A 24,889-nucleotide genomic window follows, 5' to 3' on the forward strand; every position below is an offset into this window, starting at 1 on the left:
TATCAGAGACTCCTCCTGCTGATAAAATCTTATTCCCGCTGGGCTGGAGCAGCATTTTACATCCTGTATTTTATCTTAATACAATATTTGCCCACGCTTGTATTTTGGTTCAAATGTACCAGAAAGCCAAATCAAAATAATTTACTATTACTAGACATGGTTAGTATCAGGTCATTATTTGGCTGCCCAGCGCAGTTTTAAAGTCTATGAAGAACTCTTTTTTTTTTAACTGCATACCAATGTCAGTGTTTTGTTAAAACTGAAGCAGTTGAAAACATGTTTTGCAAAGTGGGTGTTTGTATTTTGTAAGTTAAGAATGATAAATACTGGCATTTTCTCAGCGTCTTGGTGGTAGTTCCCAGTAATGGTCACAGCATGAAGGGTTTTGTGGTTTTGCATTTCAGCATTTGTTATGTCACAAAAAAATCAGCTCTTAGAAAATATAGATATCTGTATAATGAAAAACAGTTCTGGCTTTCCAAACAACTGTTTCATGTCCCATTCACATGTTTTATTAGTTTAAAGGAACTTCAGATACATAAAACAGCATTAAGTTTCACAATTATGCCACTTTGTTAAAAAGGAGTCAGCTGTGAAATTGTTTCTACCTGAAAAAAATCAATGAAAAATAGACTTCAAAATTTACTTGACATACCAGATGCCAGTTAGTTTTTTTGTCAGAACAGACATACACTGCATGAATGTTACAGATCCAGTTGAATTTGATCAGAAAATACAAACAACATTGTGGTTTTTCACTTGAAGAGATACAAGCAGTTCCTTCAGTGGATTAGAAGATTATATAAACTTGAAGATGCCACTAAAACATGGCTAAGCTTTTCAGTCAAAATAATAAAAAAACACAAAAACCCTGGGGGCCAGTTCTCATAAATGCATCTTACTGTTTACAAGAGCAAAACAGACTTTCAAATCTCCAGTTTTTTCTCACAGTTTCTTAGCGCATCAACATGTACATGAGAAGCCAGACCACATATTTTTGTCACCAACACTGAAGCTGCTGCACAAGGATAACAGAAAATGTCCATTAACAAGCTTTATGCAGATTTAGTCTTTACTGGTTGCAGAGGTATATCGCTAAGCTTCATTGCAGTGTGAGGACTATTACCAAAGTAACATTCCCATTCAGACCTAACTTTACATTTCATTCTAGTGTCCTGCACCAAAAACAAATAAATATCTCCTTAAATATTGCAGCTTATTGAGAGACTTTACAATTAAATGTCACATTCTTACTCAGTAGTCTAAAATTTTTACATCATTTGCACATTTGCCTTTTGTTCAAACTGCTCCCTCTTTTTTTTAGACTAACAAATGTTATCGTAGCAACAAGTTGATAGTGGATAATCTATTTCCAAAGTATTGAACAAAAATCTCAGGATGACCTTTATAAAACTGTCCCAGAAGCCGTCTCTTCTCTTTGTTTGAGAGTTTAGGGTTCTCATGGACTGTCCGCAGCAATGACAGTAGCTCCTCTTTAGTAGTTTTCTCTGCATTTTCAGAACAGACTTTTGCACTTACTCTTGCACAGTATGTTGTCCCTGTAATTTAAAAAAAATGACGGAGAAAAGACAGATGGAGAAAAGTTTGTTCAATCACAGACAGCAAATAAACAACTCACTGCATCGTATAAATACTCCACAAACCTGTGATTGCATCTGGATCCTTCCCGTTTACAATATTTATTATTCTGTCACAAACCATCTTGTGCAATGACGCAGGAATCTGGTTGAAAAAAGAGCAGATTAAAAACTTTATCAACCTGAAGCTCCAATACTTGCACAAATAATATCACAGTAAACAGAATTATCATGGTTGCTTATTTTTGGGTTGTTAAACTCATTGTGAGACAAATGTGATTCATGAGTCCGCTTTATAAGTAATGCTGTTTGCCTGAATTACCAGCGTTTTGTTGAACCGAATGAGTTCAGCCTTTTGCAAACATGTTGATTATTATGTCCTGCAACAACACTGGACACAGTCAATCTAGGAGTACTCACTTTGAAGAGATCACCATGGTTGTCCATCATGAACAGAACCATCAAGTCCACCTTTCCTTTAGACAGCCTTCCACTGTAGATGATGGCACTTGAGAAGGACCTTTTAACCGCCATTCTGTTCTCAATCTAAGAGAAGCATTTAGGGTTTGGAGTAATCAAACAAAAACAGACTGACTTCCACATGTTTCACATAAGAACTGACCTCCTTGTGCAGTTTCACCTCCTGTGGTTTGGCTGCAGTGGCCATGAATCTCAGCAGCCTACGTAGCTCCTCTTTGCTGCGAGAGTTCTGCAGCTTCAGGCACAGCTGCAGCGCCTCTAGAGCTTGCTCCAGTTTCCCATTCACTGAAGATAAAGCCAAAAGTTATTCATCATAAATGCATGTTTTAGCAGAACAGTTCCTTTGATTAAAGAAAAAAAAGGCATGCATGTTCAAATATCCAACAGCTTCCATCTTACCCAGTAGTTCCGAAATGCCAGAGTGGATATCAAAAACATGGTTGCTGAGCAGAGGCGGCTGTTGTGTGCTTCCGTAATGCTTCACCAAGACCTGATAGAACAGCCTCTTACACTGGAGCAGGTCATCTGCACAACCAGCCAAACCTCGACTGACCTCCACCACCAGTTCATCAGGCAGAAACTCAGTACAGTCCACTGCCCCTGACATCCATTCATCAGCCCTGAGGGAGGCGAAAGTAAAAGGATTTCTTTTTACATATGCATGTTATTTTTGGCATTTTGCCTTCTTTTTATCTGAGCAGTGGAGATACAAGCAGGAAATAAAAAGAGATGATGAGAGGGGCCCAGATGGCCAGGAGTTAAACCGCAGATGTTGCAGTTTTAAGGAATCCCCCTTAATCTCCTTAGCTCCCCTTGACCAATGATTTAAAATATATCCAACAACGCTTAATGATTTATAGACACTTTTTTGAATGAAGAAAGACTTGGACATTTTCAGGTATACCCACATCTAGATTACATATATAAGCAATATGTAAAGCATTTTAACGTAATTATTAGCGTGAGCAGACTACTGGGTGACACCATGTTGGTAAAGCTCTTGTATTAATAACTTAGTTTAGTAAATGAACAAAAGTGGAAGTAACTAAATGTGGATGTTTTTATCTTAGTTTGTTTTTTTTTTTTTTGTTTGTTTGTTTTTTTTTTTGTTTTTTTTTTTTTTTGCATATTTTATGCACAGAACTACTTAAACCGGGGATGTCAAATTCATTTTAGTTCAGGGGTCAATTCATTTTAATTTAATACACCACATTATTTATCCCAGAGGAGCTACATGTAGCACAATTTGATCTCCTGTGGGCCAAACCAGCAAAATAATAGCACAAATAAATATATAAATAATGAAAACTTTTTAGTGCAAAGAAGTACAACTGCATTATCAAGATAGTTACACGTTTACATACTTAAGTTATTTTAATTCTTTACATATTTTTTATTTATATTGATTTATTATTTAATGAATATACAAAAAACACAAAACATTTAATCAAAGGTACCTGGAACTGAAAAATAATTTTTTCATGATTTCAGTAATGTGTCAAGTGCTAGAAGTTATTTAAATGTACATACCTGTGTAGTAATCCTGACCACCTTAACTAACTCCCCTCATCATACAAACTGAAGTGAGATTTATTAAGTAATATGTAAAACATACAACCTTGTAAAAATCTTATATTTAAATATATATATATATATATATATATATATATATATATTAAAAAGCAACCTCGCATGAACAAATTAGAAATTACAGTTAATGTATTCTATGTCATTTTCATATATTATCAAATGCAATTCACTTTTGCTTCCCGGGCCGTACATTTGACTCCCCGTCTTAAACTTACTGTTCAAGTAATACACATTTAAACAGGCAAGCAAAGTTTATTTGTATAGCACATTTCATGTACAAGACCATTCAAAGTGCTTTACATAAAACATTAAAAGCCTTACAGATGATGCAAAGAAAGCATTAAAAGTAGTAAACTACAGCAAGAAACAGCTAAAATCATAAATGAAACTGAAATGATTAAAAACAAGATAAGTTAAAAGTTAATGTGCAGATTTCATGCATAGGCACATGAGAAAAGAAATGTTTTTAACCTGGATTTAAAAGTGTCTACATTTGGTGAAAGTTTAATCTATGCTGGCAGTTTGTTCCACTTGTTTGCAGCATAACAGCTAAATTCTGCTTCTCCATGTTTAGTCTGGACTCTGATCTGGATTAGTTGACCAGAGTCTTCGGATCTAAAAGCTCTGCTAGGTTTATATTCTTGTCAACTTCTTCACAATAACCCATTAATTTCAGTCCGGTGTGTTAGATCGGGGAAACAATGAAAATCTGCAGGATACCGGCCCTCGAGGACCGGAGTTTGACACGTGTGGCCTAAACAGTTCTGGGATTTGTAAATGATCAGAGGGTTTAAACATCTATGCTGTGACTGACTGGAAGCCAATGTCCAGGTTTTAATAACTGGTGTGATGTGTTCAGATCGCTTAGTCCTGGTTAAAACTCTAGCAGCAGTGTTCTGGATGCGCTGCAGATGTTTAATGCTCTTTTAGGAAGTCCAGTTAAAATAAGAAAATCATCATTTCTAAAAGGTTGAAGATGGTAAAAGTTGTAGAGGACTTACTGAGCTTCACCGAAGGCCTTCAGAACCTCTCTGTCCAGGTAGCTCGATCTATATGACAGGTCTGGGTCACTGTCTGTGCCATTCAGGGGTGACCGTGATGTGCCCTCATTTTCTAACAGGTTCTCCAACAAAGGGAGCTCTATGAGTTGCAGCAATCTGGACACAGCCTGCTGGTGCCACACTTCATACAAACCTGTGAAACCAAAGAGGAAACACTGCAAAGGTTAGAGGCATGAAAACATGGAGTCTTGTTTTCTTTCCATCATTCTATTGAGTATCATGAAACAGAATGCAACTTACGCTCTTCTGAGAGGCCGAGGTTGATCATCTGAGGGGTGACGGTTGAACTGAGGTTGAGGTTTCCCAACACATCCTCCAGTAACTTGTCTGTTTTTACAGGGGAGTGGCTGAAAAAGCTTGGCACCTCTTGTCTGAAAAGGCACAAAGTAAGTAAAAATAGACTCATTACTAAGGCAGTGAATCACCAAAGCCCAAAGTTTTCTAGTTCTTGTGATTTATTCACACTTTTATACAGTTTCCATCATGTTCATTTTATAGTTTGAAATGAACAGAAAAATTAAAACTTGTTTTCCAGCATTAAATTATTTCAGTACGTATAAAACATGGGAAGTTCTTGGCCAATTGTTGGCATTTTTCCTGTGAAGCCTTGACCTGACCCATGTTGCAAATAATACAAGCCTTGTTTGAATACATAGCTTCTCTTATCTCCCATTAGAGCCACCAGACCTGTTCTCAGGTGCAGACTGTCACTCTGACAATGACATCAGATCAAAAGGACATTTTGAGATAACACCATGAAGGAAGAGACTGCTGCTAATCTGCTTCCTTTAGCACAAATACAAGGAAAAGTAGGAATCTGCTCACCTACAAACAAAGTACTTTTATTACCACTTTCATCCTCCCTACAAATGTCACATAAAACATGTTCTTGTGGACTGAGTTCTTGTACTTCTAATTTAAACTAAAGCAGCTGCTAGCAGTACTCTCATACTGACTAAGACCACTTATCAAACGTACAAAAAGAGGGCAAATCAAATGTGCTGGAACAAGTGGATCACAGTCTAGGTACCTGAGCAAATAAAGCACCCACTCCCCATTCTTCTTACCCTCGACTCAAGCCATCTTCATACATGCATGGCAGCCCCAAGGTTTTCTAGACATGTTCCAAGGGACATGCACGTGAATCAAACGGACCACACTTTGTGTACTTTTTCGCACCTATCCATTAGTAATAACTGCAGGAAATCTCTGAATGAGCCCATGCACGTGTTAAACAGACCACTGATAAGTAAGAGTCGTGTTTTGTGTTTCATGTTCTTTGTTCTGCTGGCTCCTATTGCTTTCTACTCTTTCAACAAGACCCTTGTCCCCATTCACAATGTACTATAAACAGAACACATTGTTTTGCATCATGTCCACTCTATAGTTTTTACAGTTGTATGAACACATGTCACTATAAAAATCCTCTGCATTTTGGTGGCTTTGAAAACAGACCAGGACCTAGACCTGATGCTCTGGACATTCCCTGGTCTCAATGAACAAAATGACTCGCAATACAGAAACAACCAGAAGAGATCGGCTCTTGTGTTTGTAGACATTTTGTATCATTTTCTGTTTATTTTGCTCTGTTTTCCAACATTAGACAGGGAGCCAGCATAACCACTTGCCTTTGAGAAGTTTAATTTTTTGCCTTGCTACAGGCACCAAATCTAAAACCATACAGGATTTGGGATTATTTCTGGCTATCAGGAAAAAAGGAGTACAAAGCAAATCAAAACTGAGATCAGGTAATGTGACATTAGTTCGTACCTGTCACATGATAAAGTATTGCCACTCTTGTTCCGGTTCACGGTCGGTGAGTCGTAGCCGCTCTCAATGGTAGAAGTAGAGTGGGAGTTGGTGTTGGTCAGCACTGATGAGGGACTGGTTGCTAGACTCAAAAACCTGTACAAACTGCAACTACTGTCCTCGAAAGTGGCTTTCTTCTTTTCCTTCCCAAATACTTTAATGCCCACAGGTTCAAACACCCTTGAGTCCATGAGGGCCTGGCATAAACGGACCGCCTTGCGGCGGGGGACTGCTTCATCACCAAAGAAACGGTTGAGTGTGATGTGTGTCAACACTACATCCACAGCCTCTGAACCCAGGAAGCAGTCATTGTAGGACTTCAGGTTGTGGCGCCGGTGCTTCACTTCCACATGAGTCTGGAGATTAGAAATGATGCTAGTCCAGATATAGGTGGCCCGGAAAGGTTTCCCAGCCATGCCTTGTTCTAACGGAAGAAAAGAGGATGGAAAAGGAGAAAAAAAAATAAAAGATGTAAGGGTGATAAACTTTAAAATTAAGCATGAAAGCATGAGTAAATAAGCTGTCTGAAGGCTCTGGAAGCTATTTCTGGAACTTCATGTGTAGTGAAGTAAATACACTAATCAAGAAAAAGACAAGAGAAAAAGTTTCTGTGCATTTTTCGTTTCCTTTGGACAATAATAATAAGAATGATTTTTTTTTAACAAATGAGTGAGATGACGAGTATTACTATAGTAATAATAGTGACATGGTCATTTATTATTATCATTCTGTACAAACCAAGTGGTAGAGGAGACTCTTCCACTTTGAATTATTCCCAGAAATGTGTAATAAAATTCACAATAGCCACAAGTTTTGCTGTAACAAATAGCAGAGCAGGCTGTTAAATGACAAAGAAAAAGTGTATGAACATAAAAAAATTAAAAAAAAAATACAAACAAGAAAAGGATAGAAAAAAAAATCTTATGCAGCTTTCCAAAACCTCACTGTAATCTGTGATCTTTTTTTCCAACAATAGACATTCTCAGTTTGCTCTGTTGTTTAAATACTTTCTGAAAAATGTCAAAGAAATGTTCTCTCTTCTGTCTTTACCCTGCACACACTCCCTGTCATCTGGGTAATACATGATCACATCAAATATTTAGAACATGTGTTAGGATCTCGGTGTCCTAAATCTATCCAGGATAAGTAACTAATTCGAAATATTCTTTTTAGGCATTAGTGTGTGCACTATATGTACAACAAAAAAATAAAATACATGAGTCAAAACACAAGTTTTTAAAGATTTTAAAAACAAAGATCAGAATATGTGCCTCATATTTACGTCTCATAATGTTACTACACTTTCTGCTGCACTCAATCAGAAACGCACCAGGAAATGAAGACAATAAACACATTCTCTTACATGAGACACTCTGATTTCTCCCTGCTGCTTTACTCTTAACACATCTGCAGATGATCAAACGCAGACATGTCCAACATCCAATCGTGCAATTCGTCAGCATGTCTCCTCTGCGCCTCTATTTGCTTCTTCTTTGTTAATAGAAAAAGACTGGTGAAAGAAGCAGAGCTGGTCTTAGTGAGATGTTAGTGTGGCTTTCATCTCACAACAGGAAGCATTTAAAGCCTGTTGAGCAAATGTTAGGAAAGGATTGGGGAGCCTTTCTGAAGCCAGAGGCCATAAATCAGGATCTGACAGCAGCAGCCAGACTCCATGTTATTATAAAACAACATGACAAATGCAATTACTGACCCATCTGTTAAACCTGAAGATAAAAACACCCAGGAACAGTGCAGCAGTAAACAGATGTCGTCCCCCCCCCACACACTTTAGAGATCGAGGAGGAGAGTGATCATCATGATCTGTTGATTAATTAGATAAATCTACGTCAAACCGCGCCACCCTCTGGGGGAAGAAACTGTTCTGAGATGTGGATTTGCATATTAGGAAAGAACAACTGGGGCTGCAGCAGCTGTTCAAGTAAGAACATTTTGCAACAGTTAAGGAATCATGGGAAATATAACAAGCCTGTCATCTAATGAATAAAAGAACACACAAGTTGGAAAGATAACATGAACTCACTATAAAATACAGAATATTTAAGAATGAATGTAGTTTGGGATCAGGGTGATCAGTGGAAGAAGCTCTGCATTATCTAATGAAATCCTTGATTTTGAGTTAATACAAGGCCATATGGAGAATCCCATCAGGGGTCTTTGGATTATGAGCCACACTTTAAATCCGGATTTGATCAATATCCGTTAATGGGTGGGGGTTCAGGTATGGGCCAAAGCAATCCTGGGAACTGGGCTGTGATTTGCCATCTCTGGACGCTTGCACCAGGCTGAGCCTAGTTTGCATAGCTGACGCCAGCTTCCTTCCATGTTGTGACTTTGCTCCTTTTTGTTAAAAGAGAAGAAGAAGACGAAAACCCCAGCAGATAAAGACTGTGTAACACTGAAAGAGGGGCTGGCCTGCATTTTAGTCAAGGAAAACAGTGCACCCTGTTTGCACACATCACTGGAGGTAAATAATCACACAGGGATGCACTCAACACATGGGAACGTTCCTCTTGAGAGTGCAGCGACACACACACACACACACAGCCAACTTTAATTTTCAACTGTGATTACTAACACTGCAGAAGTAGATTTAAAAAAGCATAAAGAATTGGTAAGCGTTGGCAAATGAAGCAAGCACATGAGTCCAGATGATGGAAACACAGTGTGACACCATCATCAGACCAGTAATAACAGGTTAGTAGCCTTTGGCAGAAATCTTCATTCCCCAACAAGCTAAAACCAGTCAGATTAACTGATCCTGCTTCAGGGCACAAAATAAAACTCGGTGGGCTATTGGCCTATATGAATTTGAATCCTAGTGGCGCCCAACATACAAGCAGAATTACCCAGTTGTACCTGTGTTTTGACACAAACAGCTGCTGCACAGTCGGCTGCTGAGTCTGCACAAAGCAAATGTCAAACAGACCAGTTCTGAAAACTTGAGTTGCTCTTATAAATGCTTGGAACAAGAAATTACGATGTAATTGATTTATAATTAATACATTTTAAAACATATAATTTCTAATTGGGATTATTGAAATCCATTTAATTAATTTCATTAACACGAATAAGCTAATTATAATAAACAAATTCCAAAGGGCAGATTTTACCGTATTTAGCCTCAATTTTCTAACTATATATCGCCAACTCACGTGCGTAAAGCCATTCATTTTTTCTATACATGCTTATTCCAATTCTGGCTCGCGGATGTGCTCAAGGAGATTAATAATCAGAATGTCTTAAAACAATTGCTTACAAAACAACAGCTAAGTAGAGAACTAAACAGCCAACAGTCACAAAATGAGCTTCAGTGTGAGAAATAAACAACACAGCACTTGCTTCTTCAGTTAAATGAGATTAAATTGCTTTTACCTGGTGTTCGGTGCGTAAAACTCTCCTCCAGTGTTTGTGAAGACAGCCATCCACACCATGTCCTCCCTGTTCAATTCTAAACGTGACGCACGCAACTACAGTCAACCTCGAAACCGTCCCCTCCCTCTGCTCCTATGCATTATTCATGGCCCAATCACCGCCCCGCCAACGTGTTAATGAGGCTCTCACAGTTTCCTTCAGGTTTAAGAAAAGGCGCATTAATATGTGCGTTTCTTTTTTTTTATCGCCTCTTTCTGAGCTAAAACTGTAGGTGAAAGGGAGATAAGTGGTCTCACACACACAAACTACAGAGTTGTTTTACTGTAGCAGGTGACACAAATCAGTTTCTTTCATTGGAAGCATTCATCAATGCTGGCTGCCACTGATACTGTTTCCTAAATAATACAGTTCAGTTAAACGTTCAGTTTAAAGAAAAATCCCTAAAATCCAGGAAGTTTTAACACAACCTTTCACTCAGCAAGTCACACCCTTCAAGCTTAAAAAAAAACTGGTCTGATAAGACCAATCACGGGATCCCAGAGAAGAGTAGGAAGTGTGATTTAAGTGAATGAGAATGAGGATGTTTTTTGGGGGGGAATCACCTTTGTCCTTCATTCAAAACACATCACAGGTGGTTGCAGGTGCCTCAGGTGTTAAAGGTGGCCCTGATGCTCTTGCACCTTGTTTGTCTGTATAGACCGTGTGTTACTGACCAACTAACATGTCTTAAAAACAAAACACACATACTCCCAAAGTAAACACTGCAGCTTAGCAGGGACAGATTTCACAAACTGAGGCTCTAACCTGGTGCCTTCTTTCTGGAGGTGTAATCTGACAATGGAAAAGCAGTAATATGACACTGTAAAGCCAATGCTGATCACTTGCTGAAAGGTAGACCAAAAGCCAGACTCCTTTCATCACGAGACACAGCTTGTGTGTAAAAGCTGAAGTATGTAACTAGGCTAAACCGGTTTTCTCATGGACTTCTTGACATCTTTGATGCAGGAAAAAAAATTAAAAGGGAAACAAATCTTTTCTTATGTTAATTTGTGAGATATGAATCTGAGACCATATTACACTCCTCTCGATTTAGAAAGAAATAAGAACAGATAACAATTAATTTAAAATCCCAGACAAAGCAAGGAAAGAAATACAGTATCTTCCTGCTCAGCTGCTCTTAAGCAAGCCTTTTTAGTCATGACTTTAAAGAGCCAGTCTACTAATTTTACACATGACATTAAGTTTTCTTGTCACCTTTAACTTAAGAAATGTACATTAGCTGCAGTGTTACACCTGGACCTAAAAACGACATCTGTTTTATATTTGATTAAATCTATATCTTGTAACTCCATTCATCTTGCCTTGACGTCACTACCCCTGTTTAGCATTCTTACAATTAAAGAACATTTAGTAGCCACCAGCTTATGGGTAAAGCTGCTAACCTTAAAGCACAAAATCATAGTTCAAGAAGGTAGAAGGTCCTTAATTATGTTGTGTTAATCAGAAGCTTTAATCTGGAACTACCTAAAACAATTATTTTTCAGCACATTTGACATTTTCACCAAAATTGAGAATATTTCAAAATAGTTGGAAACTGAACTCCTGTGGGGGTCATCGCATATTGTATAAGTAACACAGGAGGAAATGGCCTCAGCTTTTTCTGCTGCTTTAAATTCACATAAAGTGATTACATCTGCACGCAACACACAGGAAATATCAGGCTGAATGGTTTAACTGAATGGTGAAACTGGTTTTACAACTCTTCAAATGAATGTGCCTCAATCTGATGTTCTGGTATTTTGTAAACTTGTCACCAAGCCTCCATCAGTGCTTCAAGAGTGACACTTGTACACCAACAGAAAATAAGACCGGGAGGGAGTCATTAATACTATCAGAAATTCAAGCCTACAAGGTCAGATCAATATTTACTCTCCTGTTGCTCTCCATGTTCCCAGAAATTCTTGCATGTTTCCTTTTACTTCTCCTTCATGCTTACTGCTCATGCAGTTAGTCAGGTGTTGTTTACAATTAAGTTGATCACAAATATCCTGAGGAATTTTCTCCAGGAGGTGGAATTAAAAATGAGAATACAGATTGTAGAGGTTAACCTCTGTGAAAATAATGAACCTTAGAAGCAAGAAATGCTTAGCAGGTACTGGTTTCATATTTAATAATGTGCTGGGTTTGGCTAATCTTACAGGTTTGTAAAGGTAAATAAACTATAGCTCTTAAATAAATATAGTGGTTAATATGACTATAGAAATATGTTACCTCTCTCCAGTGCCTAATTAGAGCCAAATTTTCCCCCCAAACTGGAATCTGTTGCATGAACAGAAGGTGTTTTTTCTGCATGATTAATAAAGTACAAAACTACTTCATCATTTACTTTATGTCCCTGGTAGAACATAAAGTTCCAGAAAGGGACATTTTAAAAACCAATAAGCCGTTAGTGATTTGCAGTCTTATGCAATGCACGGCTGTCCTGTTTCTGTGCCCTTCTCACATTCTCAAGCAGCCTCAAGGGTCCTCGCAGTCCATCTCCCACATGTGGAACAATGCAGGGCATTAAAATTCATATGCTTTTCATCTGGAGAGCAGACGTTCAGTATCTGTCCCTACCAGTTGTGCCCCTCTGGAATCCCAAACCCCCGCCTGACGGGACTGTCCTCCGCCCCCGATCCTCTCCAGCTCTAAAGGACAGAGGACAGTGGCTTTCCTCACAGTGCTGTCGCTACATCACAGAGACACTTTTGTTTTTTGGAGATCGCTGGTCTTTTACTTTTTTTTTTCCATTGTGGCTCCACAGTCATGTTTTATTCAACAGCTTCAAGACCCTTTCAGACGACAGTCAGCCGCCCTGTTGCAGCTGAATAGTTGGGTCATGAGAGTGTTGTGGGCGAGCATCACTGGCTTTTTCGTCATGCTGTGTGCCACTGAAGGATGTGGGGCAATATTAACCTAACTCTAAGCAGGCAGGTGAAGTTGAACTTTAACTGACCCTTCTGGCCTGTGTTACAGATGGAAAATAAGAGTTGTGGATCTTTGCTGCTGTTTTGAAAGACTCAACTCAGAATTTCCAGTTCCAAGTGGCCTCTTTGCTAAACACAAGAAAGAGTGTTTGATGTCTGGTTTATTCCTGCTGATTGTAGCACAATAACAATGTTATTGCTGTGAAAGAAAAAGAAGAGTTCAACTGTGAACCTTTATGCGCTTTAAAGACAGAAGCAATCTGTTCTTGTGTTATCATTTCAGGACCATTTTCCAGCCTTTGGGATAGCTTTATGTACCCACACTAACATGCCTGAAAAATCATGGTGTGATTTTTCAAAAGCAAATATTGCTTATTTCCTCATGCATTTGGAAAATTATCCACTCACGCATAGTTCAAAACACACCAAAATATATACTTAAGGCATGTGCCATTTTATTTACAAACTGCATCTTTAAAGATCACTTTTGATATCACAAAACTTGTTACTGACTCACAAAGAGTCAATTGTGGAGGACCGTGACAACACAATGAAAAGTCATAGAAAGTGTAATGATCCAAGTATAACAATATTTACTTCTGTGAAAAATATATATTTGTCATAAAATGTGGGCTGTGTATGTAAAACAATATAGAGACAACTTCTATTTATTTCATTTAACCCTAAAATAATTCAAGGTCATGTTTTCTGTCAGACTAGAATAAAAAGCAGCACTGGAAAATGTATCTTGGGAGCAAAGTTCTCACAATTTAGACCACAACAGATTCAGTTTGCAGTTGCTGCAGTTCCCACATTCCTTTTCTTTTATACAAAATGTACAATACATAAATTTAAATTGGCACTCCATAACAAAACAGATGTTTTACAAATGGTATGCAACTAAAGTTATATATAATAGATCTTTTTTTTATTTTACAATAAATCAAATCTGTTTATGAGCCTATTTAAATGACCGATGAAGGCTTGTTAAAAATGGCAGCCAATCAGATTTCTGCATTTTTATTTGCTCTACATCCTATGCTGATTGCTTTCTATCTAGTGCATACTCAAGGGTTATGCTGTGACATTAATGGAGAGAAAAAAAATAATAAAAAAGGCCAATATAAATCTATGAAAAGGCCCATAAAAGTGGGCTTTTAAAACTACAAAAACCTACAAAAAATGGGATAATATATGAAAGTTATCCAAAATGCTCCCCAAAACAAAATCATTGTTTTCTTTTGATCATGTTATTCCTTTCTACTTAAACGCAGTGATGAATGTATACATTTTCACTGTTTTCCTTCCCCCCTTTTATACTCCCAACATCTCAGTGGCTGGAAGGAGAGATCAGCTCGGTCTCTGCTACCGTTCTGATTCACAGGTGTCCGCTCATCTTCAAGCACCAAACTTCTGATGTTCTTGTTTCTACTTTTTTTTAAACAAATGTGCCAAGGCTGAATCATCTGCAGACCTGCTGCACTTGACTGATTAGCTCTCCAAAGCGATCAAACAGCCCCTCAACCCAAGCGCAATTTTGCAGACACTTCTGTACAGTCTCCTCTTGACCCAGGTCCCCCGCCTGCACCCGCAGAGATGCAATCTGCACAAGCACAACCACAATATTAGAAAGCCCCATACAGAAGTTTCACCAGAATAATATGCATTTGAAGTTAAATCGATAAAATAATACACAGATTCACAACGATGACATACCTCATCTTTACACATGAGGTACGTGTGGTATTTGTAATGCTGCAAAGAGTGGTACAAAGAAAACCACTGAGTTTTCTGCTGGTCCACTGTATACTCCTGGAAGAAGAAAAAAAAACATCAACAAGGTCAATTACGATGCCTCCAGGACATCTAATACCCTTTTACCCCCATGATAATGAGCATGGAAGCAGAAAGGTTAAAAGTGGCTTCGGTACAGTCCAAATATGAAGAAGAACAGTGACACTGCGCCCTCTCCTGGACAAATAATGACAGCAAAATTACTCTTAATAAACATAGGATCTGCTCAAAGAAGCCTTCTTGCTCATGAAGGTTTCTGAGTGAAATGAACAGATTGTATTTAAGGGGCAGTCCTAATGTGAATTGTTTAAATTGTGTATAATAATATAGAATAGAGCATCAGGGCTTTCTTCATTATCTCTTTTAGCACAAAATAGACTGGAAAACACATCCTTTATGAAAGAAAGTTGAAAATTTGAGACTGGATTCTTTGTAGCCTGGTTACCTTTTCCTAGGCTGTTAAGTATTATTTCAGCTATTTTTTTTATTCAAGATGTTTTTCAACAACATCCCAATAAAGGGTTTTAAGCAAAGACAACAGGGGGATTTTTTTCTGATTAATTGATCATACCAGTGGTCTTGTCTCACCTGAGGCACTTTGCTTGGCATCTTGCAGGGCTTTAGAGTCTTCTTGTTGTAGGCCTTTCCACTGAGACGAACTTTAAAGGCTGGAGTTTCCCCATCCGTCTTCAGTTCAGTCACCACTGAAATCTCTGGGAAGCTGTCTAGAGCTGTCTGAAAAACACAAAATAGTTAGGTTCACTGTCATTTTCAACTTTGCCGTCAATGTAGAATCACAGGGAGTTTCTGTAAATTTAATGTTTCCAAATTAGTCCCACAGTACAGACAACTTCCAGTCAATTTTCATTTTCATACACAAGCTCACCTTTAAGACCTGCCCTATGTGCAGTTTGTGAAGCAGGCGTTTCCTGTTGTCAGTGATCATACCATCAACTCTCTTCATATGTGGCAGCAGCAGCTCATCTGAAACAAGACATATTTACCAGTAATAAGATGAATCCTGAACTGTTAAAGTCGACCTAACTCACAACAATAGCTCTCAATATCCAAAAAGTGGACTACTCACCTTTGGCTCTCTCAAGTGCCGTCAAGACATCTTCGTCTAAGGCTATGCTGATGAGCAGCTCCACAAAGCTCCTGAATGTCTCCTTCATGGTTCGAGTGTTGAGGGGCCGTGAAGAACTTGGAGGGTTTAACTCTGAGAGTGTGAATCAGAGGTGAGAGAATGAACAGCTTAAGATCAAAGCCATAAAAACTTGTTTCCAAACCAGCCTTCATAAAAAAGTTAAAAGGCCTCTTTACCATCGTCTTCTCCACCTTCTTCTGCCGATGATCCCGAAGCAGTGGGTGAAAACTCCTCCTTCCACTTCCGCCTCTTCTTAGGTGGGGGCTCTGCCCTTGACTTTACTAGTTTAGGCCGTGGCTTTTGGCTCTGAAAAACTGCAGAAGGCGAAGCCGTCAAGCCCAGCAAGGTTTTTACCTGAACACCCCTGTGAGGCAGAACAAGAGCAGTTAAAACACAAAGGAGCCATTTCAACAACAACAAAAACCTCTAAAACTCCATCAGCTAGTTTTTGACGTGTACCTTAGGGAGTTCATTGGCTTGCAGCGTGGCTTCCGACTACAAACTCTCACATACTCCCTTTTGTTAACCGTGTCCAAAAACTTAACATACACTCTCTGGTACATGGTCTTAGCATCACCAAAATATCCAAGGTACTACATACACAAAGAAAACAATGTTACTCTCTGCAGAAAAAACACATGTAATTTGAATGATCAAAACTTTAAACATGTTTAACTTACACTGTTTGTGGCAGAGAAGACTCTCTTTCCATCTCTAAGTTCAGGCACAAATTTCTGCAGCAAAGCTTTCTGGACTTTCCAGATTGCTGGAGGTTCACTTCCAGCTCTCATTGTCACCTGGACACATGAGGGAAACACAGCATAGATCATGCTTCAATGTGTGCTAGCGCTGCAAATATAAGGAATTAGTAAGAAATACATGTTAAAATATAAGTATATGCAAGAAATATGAGGGCTTTTTTTTTGCTCTTCAAGCAACAATGTTAGATTTTAGTCACATCTAACAAACGTCAGCAAAAGATGCTTCATTAACAATGAACCTCTGACATGACACATTCAACATTTATAACAAGCATCCCCATATACACAACTTTCACCAATATGAAGCTGAATAACTAAAAAAAAAAACAGCTCATTTTTGAGACTGTGAACTTAGTTCTATATTGTGAACAGCACAGGTGAGCTGGTTCTTTTCTAGGTTATGGCATCTCTTGAGAATTGTGAACTTCGACAACAGAACTCAACACCCAAAATTCAAGTCGCTGAGCGGTTACCTTCAAAATTTCGATATCCTCATTCCTGACAACAAACTCATCTCTCTCGCGATACATTCCCTCTCCCCCGCTGTCAGACAACTCTTCATCCGTTAGTCCCTCCATGGCCACACTCATCAACTGTACAGCCAGCTCGCCCGATGGAGTCTCTCTAAAATCCTCTTTGGTCACAAACGTCGTCCCTCCAGGGAGTGTTTTTGCTGGTGGTGCTGGAGTGGCTGCCTGTGGCAAGCAGGCCTGTGTGACAGTGTGTGACATGGTGGGAACTTGGTCTGGCTTTATGATTGAACCTTGGATTTGGTTATCTGGAGAAGGGTTGAAAATATAAGAAAAACTTGAAGAAAAACCATTTAAAGAATTATAAAAATGACTATATCTAATGCAGTTTATCTTAGTTTAGCAAGCAAAGGGCAAGTTTCACTGTTCAGCACAAAGAGGAACATCACAGCAAAAAAGAAAATCTAACTGTGGTTAAAACGTGAGGCTTTCACTTCAAGCTGAAAATAATCAAAATAATTAATAAATAATAAAAAAAATAATCTGTTTATTTGCTGTTATAGCCTAAACTTTTCTCCAAAAATTAAAATACATAATACAACAGAATCCTGCACAATCTCTTTACAAACTTGATTCCTGTGCATCCACTATTCGCTGACAGAGCTGGGTATCCAGTCCCAGCAATGCATCTGTAATGCTGAAGAAAAATAACTGATGGCAACAACTGATGATGAACGCCTCCCATATCCCACCTGCTGTTTGAGTAGATAGTTTGCAGTGATTCACATACAGACGATGTTCTCGTAAAGCTACTCATGCTAAGACGGTAGGTTGCTCTGACAACAAACATCCTGATCAGCTTAGGCACAATTTTATTACCTGTTCTTGTCTTCTGATCTGAAGATTCATCCAGGGCTGACAGTGCTGAGCTGATGCTGTTCCTCAGAGCTTGGTTCTTCCCAGTGCTGTCTTCTTCATCTGAGCTGAAGGTTGGCAGAGTCTCCAAGTTCTTTTGCAGATCTTCATCCAGACGTTTCTGCTGAGAGCTCATTCCTGGACTCTCCTGGGGAAGCAAGGGCCCCGGCTGAGTCTGAACTTTGGGAGGCAAAGTGGGCAAAGTGCTCATTTTAGACGATGTAGAGGGTTTTCTCGGGCGACTAATTGTTCGTGTAGGACTTTGAGAGTACTGCTGTTTGGGGCCAGATTTGATAAAGTCAAGGAAGGAGCCAATGAAGCCAGTTTTGACTTCTGGCTGTTTCTCTTCCACTTCACGAATCTTCTGCCTGATTCTCTCTTGTTGTGGACAACCATCATATGTATTGTGTGAGGCAGATGGAGAGCTGACATCACTACTCTTTGAATTTTGCCGCTTCGCTGGTAAGCTGCGCTTGGCTGGTCTTGCTAGTCCGCCATCATCCTCAGGAACTCCTGGTTTGGTTAAAGACTTGGAGCGAGTCTTCTTTTTGGGAGAGTCTTCACCACCTGGATATTCAACAAGGCTGTCATCTGTATCAACACATTTTGCATTGACTGTGTTCTGAACACCTGAGGAATCAAAGACCTGCCCAGATGAGTGATAGCCATTTTCTGAGCCCCTTCCATCCCCATTTGTGTCAAGCTCAGAAGTACTGTTGTGGTGAACAGTTTGACCCTGACAGTCTCTAGTCACCTGAGCTCCATTTAGTGTCATGCTGATGGTGTGACAGTTAGTGTTGGTCATAATTGGATGTTGTGCTGAGGAGAAACTTGGTGACATGTGTCTTAAATCCACAGTCTGGAGGTGTCCTTTGGAACCAACAGGCCTTGCCATCCCTACCATTTCAGCCTCAGCAGAGGATGCAGCTTTAGCAAAGTCTTGCGGTGTGACACCACAAGCTGCCACAGTGGCAGCCAGGATGTCGTCAACATTTGACAAAATATTTCGCTCATCTGCCAGTAGCATCGAGTCTGGGAAACAAATTGAGTTAAGAGCAAAGTGGTTCTTGGCTTCATTTGGCTGTTGATTTGCTGCCTGACTGTAGTGGTGCTTAGAGGAAGAGGAGCATTCTGAACTCGGCTCAGACGCTGCAGTGCCCTGCTGACTATGGGTTTCAGTGACACTGGAACCCAGCAGGTCTTGATCCATTTGAAGGTACTGGACTTGAACTTGGCCCATTCCCTGGGCTGGTTGGACACCTTGCACCGATACCAACTTTGAAGTGTTCTGTTGAGGATGTACAAGGGGCTGCTGTACCAGAATCATTTGACTGGGCTCAAGGAGAACCTGAGTGCTGGGGACTGTGATAAACTGAGTGTGGGATGCTGAAGTTTGACTTTGGGATTGAATTTGGGTCTGCTGGTTTTGTTGATGCGGCTCATGAGATCTGAGCTGAAGATGGTGATGTTCAAGCTGCTCTGAACACAGGGATACATGAGAGGGGACAATAATGGAGTTTGTAGTTCTCGTACTGGTAGATTCAGCACCACTGGCACTGCTTAAATGAATGGGCTGTTGGTTCCCAGAACCCATCTGTTCATCTTTTACCTGGGCTGCATTTCTATGACCTACACCCATGAGTTGTTCATCAGTATGAGAATTGCTTCGAATAACACTTTGCATTTTGTGATCATCCATTTTTGACATAACATAGATGACGTTGTTATGAGAGTTCATACTGTTTTCAGCAGCCGAGACCATGGATGCCTGCTGTAGAGCCTCTATGACCTGAAGAGGAAGCTCTTCAAGTTTCTGTTTGCCATATGTTGGCTTTATGTCCTGTACTGAGGACCTGACATTATTTTGTAAGGCTTGAGGAGTTGAAGAGTATGAAGGCAATAGTACAGACAAAACATTGTGGGGCTGTGTCTCCTCCTGTGATAGTGTGTTATGTGCTTTACCTCCCACTGAATCCTGTATGTGAGTGTAGTCCACTGTAGAGCTTGATGTGGGAAGACTTTGTACACATGTGGGTGGGTAAGAGGAGTTTAGAGATTGCCCCGAGTCGTAGCTTTGAGACTGAGTTGCAGAAGCTTGCTCTTGTGACTGAGATGTAAAAGTTAGAGTTGAGGCACCCTGAGAGTGGGACGTGGGGTAGCTCTCAGAGAGATTTCCTCGGCACAAGCTCTGGACCTGTGCTCCATATTGGATCTCTTGCTCTTGGCTCAGCCCTGGGGTGGATGAGTAAACAAGAGTTTGGCTGACAGATGCCACGTTGTCAGAGTGGCTTGGGAGGGAAGGAAGAGTTGTGTAGAGTGAAGAGAGTTTGTCTGAGGTGGAATGGGAGGTCTGAGACTGTGAGAGTGATGTGATATAGGTTCGGGGCAGACTGTTGGACATTGGACTGGATAGCTGGACTGCCTGCTGATTAGAGATCACCGAGTTATGCTTCTGAGCTGAGGTGGAATAGTGTTCAGGAGACTCTTTAGTCAGGTTCTGAGAGTGAATCTCTTCATCCCCTGCAGAGTGGGAAGCAAGTTTGGAAGCAAAGTCTTTAGCTTTCAGCAACAAAGTAGATGAATAAACTTGTGTTACACTGTCCGTTTTGGGTTGAGGGGAACTGTTAACCCCTTGGCTGGAGTCTACTCTTGTAGAGGGACTGCAGGACACTGGGGTATGACGGGATGGGTCCTGATGGTAGGATACATCTTCTTCGCTGCCAGAGCCAAAGTACCCCTGTAAAGAGTGCTCTGAATTGGGCAACTGTTCTGAGCCCATGTGGCTACTTGAAGGCCTTTGGTGGTGTTTAATAACACTACATTCACGCTGAAGAGCTCTTTCAATAGAGCCAGAGAAAATTGTAGCCCCATAGGGCTGTGGTGCAGCATGAGGCGCAGGAAGGGCAGAGGGAAGAAGGCTGAACTGGGGTTGCAGGAGGTGCGGGGCTGACTCTTGGGCTGAGCGATAAGTGGAGGACTGCACAGGCAGAGCCGAGCCCAGAGTTGGGACAGAAAGGTGATTGAAGGCCAGGGCAGTAGGAAGCACAGCTTGGCTAGATTTGAGATGTAGAAGAGGATCATGGTGAGAAAACAGGCCATTGGTGGATGTGGTGAAGGCAGGATCCTGGAAAGTCAGGCAAGAGTTGGTAGCGTAACTCCTGGAAGGGTAGGCACCAGTGTGCTGATAGGATGGCAGAGCAGCAGGAGAGGGGAAAGTGGCTGTGGAAGGCAGTGCGCCAGTCAAATACAGCTCAGTGGTGGACGTGCTAGAGCCTGCAAGGAACAGATTAAATGGTATAAACACAGAATTTTACATTAAATGTATACAAAGCAAGATGCAGCTTATGATAAAACTTGAAAACTAAAATGGCAAAATCATTTGGGTATAACACATGTATAAATTGATGTATTCTCACCAGTAGGCCAAGATGGAGGTCTAAAAGGAGGAAGCAATGAGGCACTAACAGGACCAGCCTGAAGAGTTTTTGACTCCATGGCTGACAGGAAGCTCATAATTGAAGTCACAGGGGTATTACTGCTTGACTCAAGTGTTCCTGACAGTCAAAATAGGAAAGATGATCACAGAGCGCCTTGGCATTTAAAACCCAAACTATCTGCACTAGAAGGGTCTTTTATTCAGCTAAACCGGTCCCTTAAAAATACATTTCAGTGCAACAATAACTCACCTGCTGCAGCATTTAAGTGTGTTGCTGTGTAGCTGGGAAGCTGGTGTGCTGAAGTGTAGCTTTGCTGCTGGAGGAGCTCGCCGTCAAGGTGTGCTGCACCATAACTGGGACTGTGTACACAAACATAGAGAATATTTTCATACGAGCTTTAATATTCAGGAGCAACAGTAACAGCTAACAAAATACAGTAGAGATATCCACTTCAGAGATATCCAATCAACTGAAAATGTACTTTCCCTAATCCCAACTCTGTTGGAGTGACTGGGCTCTTGGCAGGGCCGGACTGGCCCATGGGAGAAGTGGGACCTTTTCCAGTGGCATGGACCCGAAAATGGCCTGACTGGCCTGCTTGTCAACTAACTAACAAACTAAGTAACTAACTAACTAAAACATCCTGGTGCATTATGTCCGCGTGACCGATTGGTTTGCCTGGCACTGACACCTGTGCACAGCAAAAATCATTTCCCAGTCTGGCCCTGGTTCCTGGTCACCTAAACAGACCAAAGCCTTTCTATATAATAACAAAAGAAAAAAAAACCTTTTACTTGATGGCCAATTGTTCCAGTAAACACATTCTCATTGTGAGAGAGAATAATTATAGAACAAGTATAGAATAAGGTTCCTGTGATCATCTAGCGCTCCAAAAATTGGTTACCAATGCACCATTACCTCTGAAAATGTCTGTTTACACACAGAAATGCCACTATTCTTTTAAGTATTCAGTGTGAACACCTGAAATAAAAAAAAAGAAGAAGAAAAAAAAGACACTCGAGGGCCACACCCTGTTTGCAGAACAAAGCAAGAACAGCTCCATGAAACACTGAACATTTCATCTTTAACTCATAACAGCATAAGCATCACAATTTTCATTCCATGTGCTGGAAATGGTTTAAACTATTTCCCAACCATTCAAAAAGTCTCCCTAAATTTTAAAAACATTCATGTAAAAAACAAAAACAAAAAAAAATGCATTTGTCTAGAAAAAGAACCTGACTTGCAATGGCAAATATTCCTGATTTGTGTTGTTTTATTAATACTGTTAATGGAAACTACTTTAAATATTGCTGTTTGTTCTTTTTGTCTTTGTGTAAAGCATTTTGTAACCCGACTTACATGGTAAACATTAGATGACATTTGAATCTGTATTCTAAGGCAAATATCATGAAAACTAATATAAAAAGTACAGTTAATTGCTTATCTTTTAATTTGACAAATGATGTTGTATTCCCACTTAAATTAAAATTTGTAGGAAACTTAAACATACTCAGGTGTAATCACCAGGCTGACCTACAGTAGTGACCTCCAGCATACTGAACTTTCAGAGACTGCCAGAGGATGAAGAGCTGAATCGGAGTCACTTTGTTTATTTACTGGACCCTCTGAGAGACAAACACCACGCAATTTCTTCAGATCCAGGTATTTTTCATAACTGGCTAAAGAGGTGGGGAAAATGAATGAATAACAAAACAAATCTAAACACATGCTCACCAGCAGCCTCAGACCTAAAACGTATAAGGCCAAGATAAAAAAAAAAAATCAAGGTCCATTCACTTTTCCAGCACATTCATGGAATGACTTAATTCATTGATCATTATGGTAAACTCTCTCTAATGATTAACTTTTTCTGTTTTCATGCAACATATGTTGTCTGGCTTGATCTGTTCTAAAATTCTTTCTGATTTATTTGTAACAGATTCAACAGTTTTGTTTAACACCTCATTAACTTATTAAGCCTGATGTATACAGCTTTGGAAACTTTTGCTGTTACATTTCATCAGATGCTTGTAAGTTAAGTTGTAATAAAGGGACGGAACTGTCATACCTGCAGCACTGGCACAAATACATACAGATCCTAACACGTCGTCTTAAGAAACACCACTTATTTGGCATGTCATAGCTGTCATACAGTAATTGCTAGCACTATTTGCTAGTTACCCATCTTGTTTTGGTTTTAGTAAACAAGTATGATGTAACTCAGGAAGCTGATAAAATGACAGAAAACTACAAAGCTGGTCAATTGAAAATACAGAAAGGAGATAGCCTTGTTACTTCAGTTAAGTGTCCATAGCCGTGCTGATGAGACGGTGTGCTAGCCAAAACTAGCGAGGTGGGAGGTAATAACATACGGCTCAACACACTGACAAGTCACTCTCCACAACGTTGAACATATTCCAACATATATCCAACTCCCGCAGAATTCCTGACAACCACAAGGACCACAAAACTACTTTCCAAAACCACAACTAGGCCCTCCATCACCGAAATTTCCTTCGAAAGGTGACCCGCCTTCTCCTTCATCTTTTACCTTGGTTTGATACTAGCCGAGCCGCGGTCATAGGCCCACGAAGCTACGGTCTGCGCTGGTGGAGCCAGCGCGTCCGCAAAGCTGGAGCTCGGATAGGTCCTGTCCATCATCCCGTGAAAGATTCACTTCCCCAACAGAGCTTCGTGGAGCAGCGGACACACATCGTAGCAGCCCGGGTCGGACCCAGCGAACAGCCGTGTCGGGTGTCCAGTCAAAGCACTGTGCTGTCCGCAAAAACCGACACCAAGTTGCTATGTCCCGGGTAAAGTATCACTTCTCCCTCTGCGTGATTTGGTTATTTTTCGTGCATTTCCCGTCATAGGCGTGAGTCTGCTGGGAGACTTCTGTGTGTGAGGCTGGGACACTTGGCTACTGCTAGCGGGCTAACTCAAACTTCCCACAGAACGGAAAGTGTCACTACAGAGGGACAACTCACATAATCGACTTCTAAAACCAAGTATCGAGGTAAGGTTGATCCAGTGGTTGATTCGCCACGCGGAATCAATCACGTGACCACCGCAAAGCAACCCCACGCTGCTTTAGGGTGTGGCGCTGATTTTGAATGATTAACGTTCTCCTGTATGCAATAAATTGGGTATAAAGTTGTTGCGGTTTTTGTCCCTCCCATGTAAAAATCATCATCTTTCAAAATTTCCTGTTATTTCTCAATTGATATTATCCTGAATGTTGTTTCTCACCTAAACAAAGCAGTTGACATAAAATATGGGGAGTCAACATAGTTTTTATTTTATTTTTCCAATTTTACTGTTGCAAACATCTCTCACACCATATAAACGTTCAAAACCAGAATACAGAAAACACTGGTCTACTTTGATTTCCTAAAATTAACTTAACTGTCATTTCAGCCTTAATTCTATTATTTAAATATTTGGATAACAGTGGAGTGAGTG

General features: G+C 40.1%; 2 protein-coding genes across 4 annotated transcripts; both read right to left on the bottom strand.

The window, feature by feature from the left end:
• Positions 1-449: 449 nt before the first annotated feature.
• On the bottom strand, positions 450-10,016 carry depdc7a (DEP domain containing 7, paralog a). Of its 2 annotated transcripts, XM_041994572.1 has the most exons (10): positions 9,932-9,998; positions 7,902-8,048; positions 6,500-6,962; positions 4,970-5,100; positions 4,670-4,862; positions 2,478-2,698; positions 2,221-2,363; positions 2,019-2,144; positions 1,665-1,743; positions 450-1,559 (listed from the first exon to the last, which is right to left on the bottom strand). In XM_041994572.1, the coding sequence occupies exons 3-10, from the start codon at positions 6,952-6,954 to the stop codon at positions 1,336-1,338; spliced, it is 1,572 nt and encodes a 523-aa protein (XP_041850506.1). In that variant the 5' UTR covers positions 6,955-6,962; positions 7,902-8,048; positions 9,932-9,998; the 3' UTR covers positions 450-1,335. The 2 variants fall into 2 exon arrangements, with proteins under 2 accessions (XP_041850506.1, XP_041850514.1); XM_041994580.1 differs by lacking the exon at positions 7,902-8,048 and having other exon boundaries at positions 9,932-10,016.
• Positions 10,017-13,338: 3,322 nt separating this feature from the next.
• Positions 13,339-24,442, bottom strand: qser1 (glutamine and serine rich 1). 2 transcript variants are annotated; one of them, XM_041994542.1, is made up of 13 exons: positions 23,979-24,442; positions 21,674-21,783; positions 21,404-21,541; positions 17,952-21,260; positions 17,076-17,380; positions 16,522-16,638; positions 16,301-16,434; positions 16,018-16,205; positions 15,782-15,913; positions 15,581-15,678; positions 15,283-15,429; positions 14,617-14,712; positions 13,339-14,503 (listed from the first exon to the last, which is right to left on the bottom strand). In XM_041994542.1, exons 1-13 carry the CDS (start codon positions 24,086-24,088, stop codon positions 14,363-14,365), a joined length of 5,025 nt encoding a protein of 1,674 aa, XP_041850476.1. In that variant the 5' UTR covers positions 24,089-24,442; the 3' UTR covers positions 13,339-14,362. The 2 variants fall into 2 exon arrangements, with proteins under 2 accessions (XP_041850476.1, XP_041850485.1); XM_041994551.1 differs by lacking the exon at positions 21,404-21,541.
• Positions 24,443-24,889: the final 447 nt, after the last annotated feature.

The sequence above is a fragment of the Melanotaenia boesemani genome, chromosome 1, assembly GCF_017639745.1.
Source record: "Melanotaenia boesemani isolate fMelBoe1 chromosome 1, fMelBoe1.pri, whole genome shotgun sequence".
Lineage (NCBI taxonomy): Eukaryota > Metazoa > Chordata > Actinopteri > Atheriniformes > Melanotaeniidae > Melanotaenia > Melanotaenia boesemani.

Excerpts from the sequence above, each read along its gene's own strand:
- depdc7a (XM_041994580.1), bottom strand. The coding sequence starts at position 6,954 with ATGGCTGGGAAACCTTTCCGGGCCACCTATATCTGGACTAGCATCATT. Across the intron at positions 5,101-6,499 it reads AATACTTTATCATGTGACAG|ACAAGAGGTGCCAAGCTTTT; the intron begins GTACGAACTAAT and ends GTGCCTTTTCAG. Across the intron at positions 1,744-2,018 it reads ACCATGGTGATCTCTTCAAA|ATTCCTGCGTCATTGCACAA; the intron begins GTGAGTACTCCT and ends TTTTTCAACCAG.
- qser1 (XM_041994542.1), bottom strand. The coding sequence starts at position 24,088 with ATGATGGACAGGACCTATCCGAGCTCCAGCTTTGCGGACGCGCTGGCT. Across the intron at positions 16,206-16,300 it reads AAGCCAATGAACTCCCTAAG|GGGTGTTCAGGTAAAAACCT; the intron begins GTACACGTCAAA and ends TCTGCCTCACAG. Across the intron at positions 14,713-15,282 it reads TGCCAAGCAAAGTGCCTCAG|GAGTATACAGTGGACCAGCA; the intron begins GTGAGACAAGAC and ends TTCTTCTTCCAG.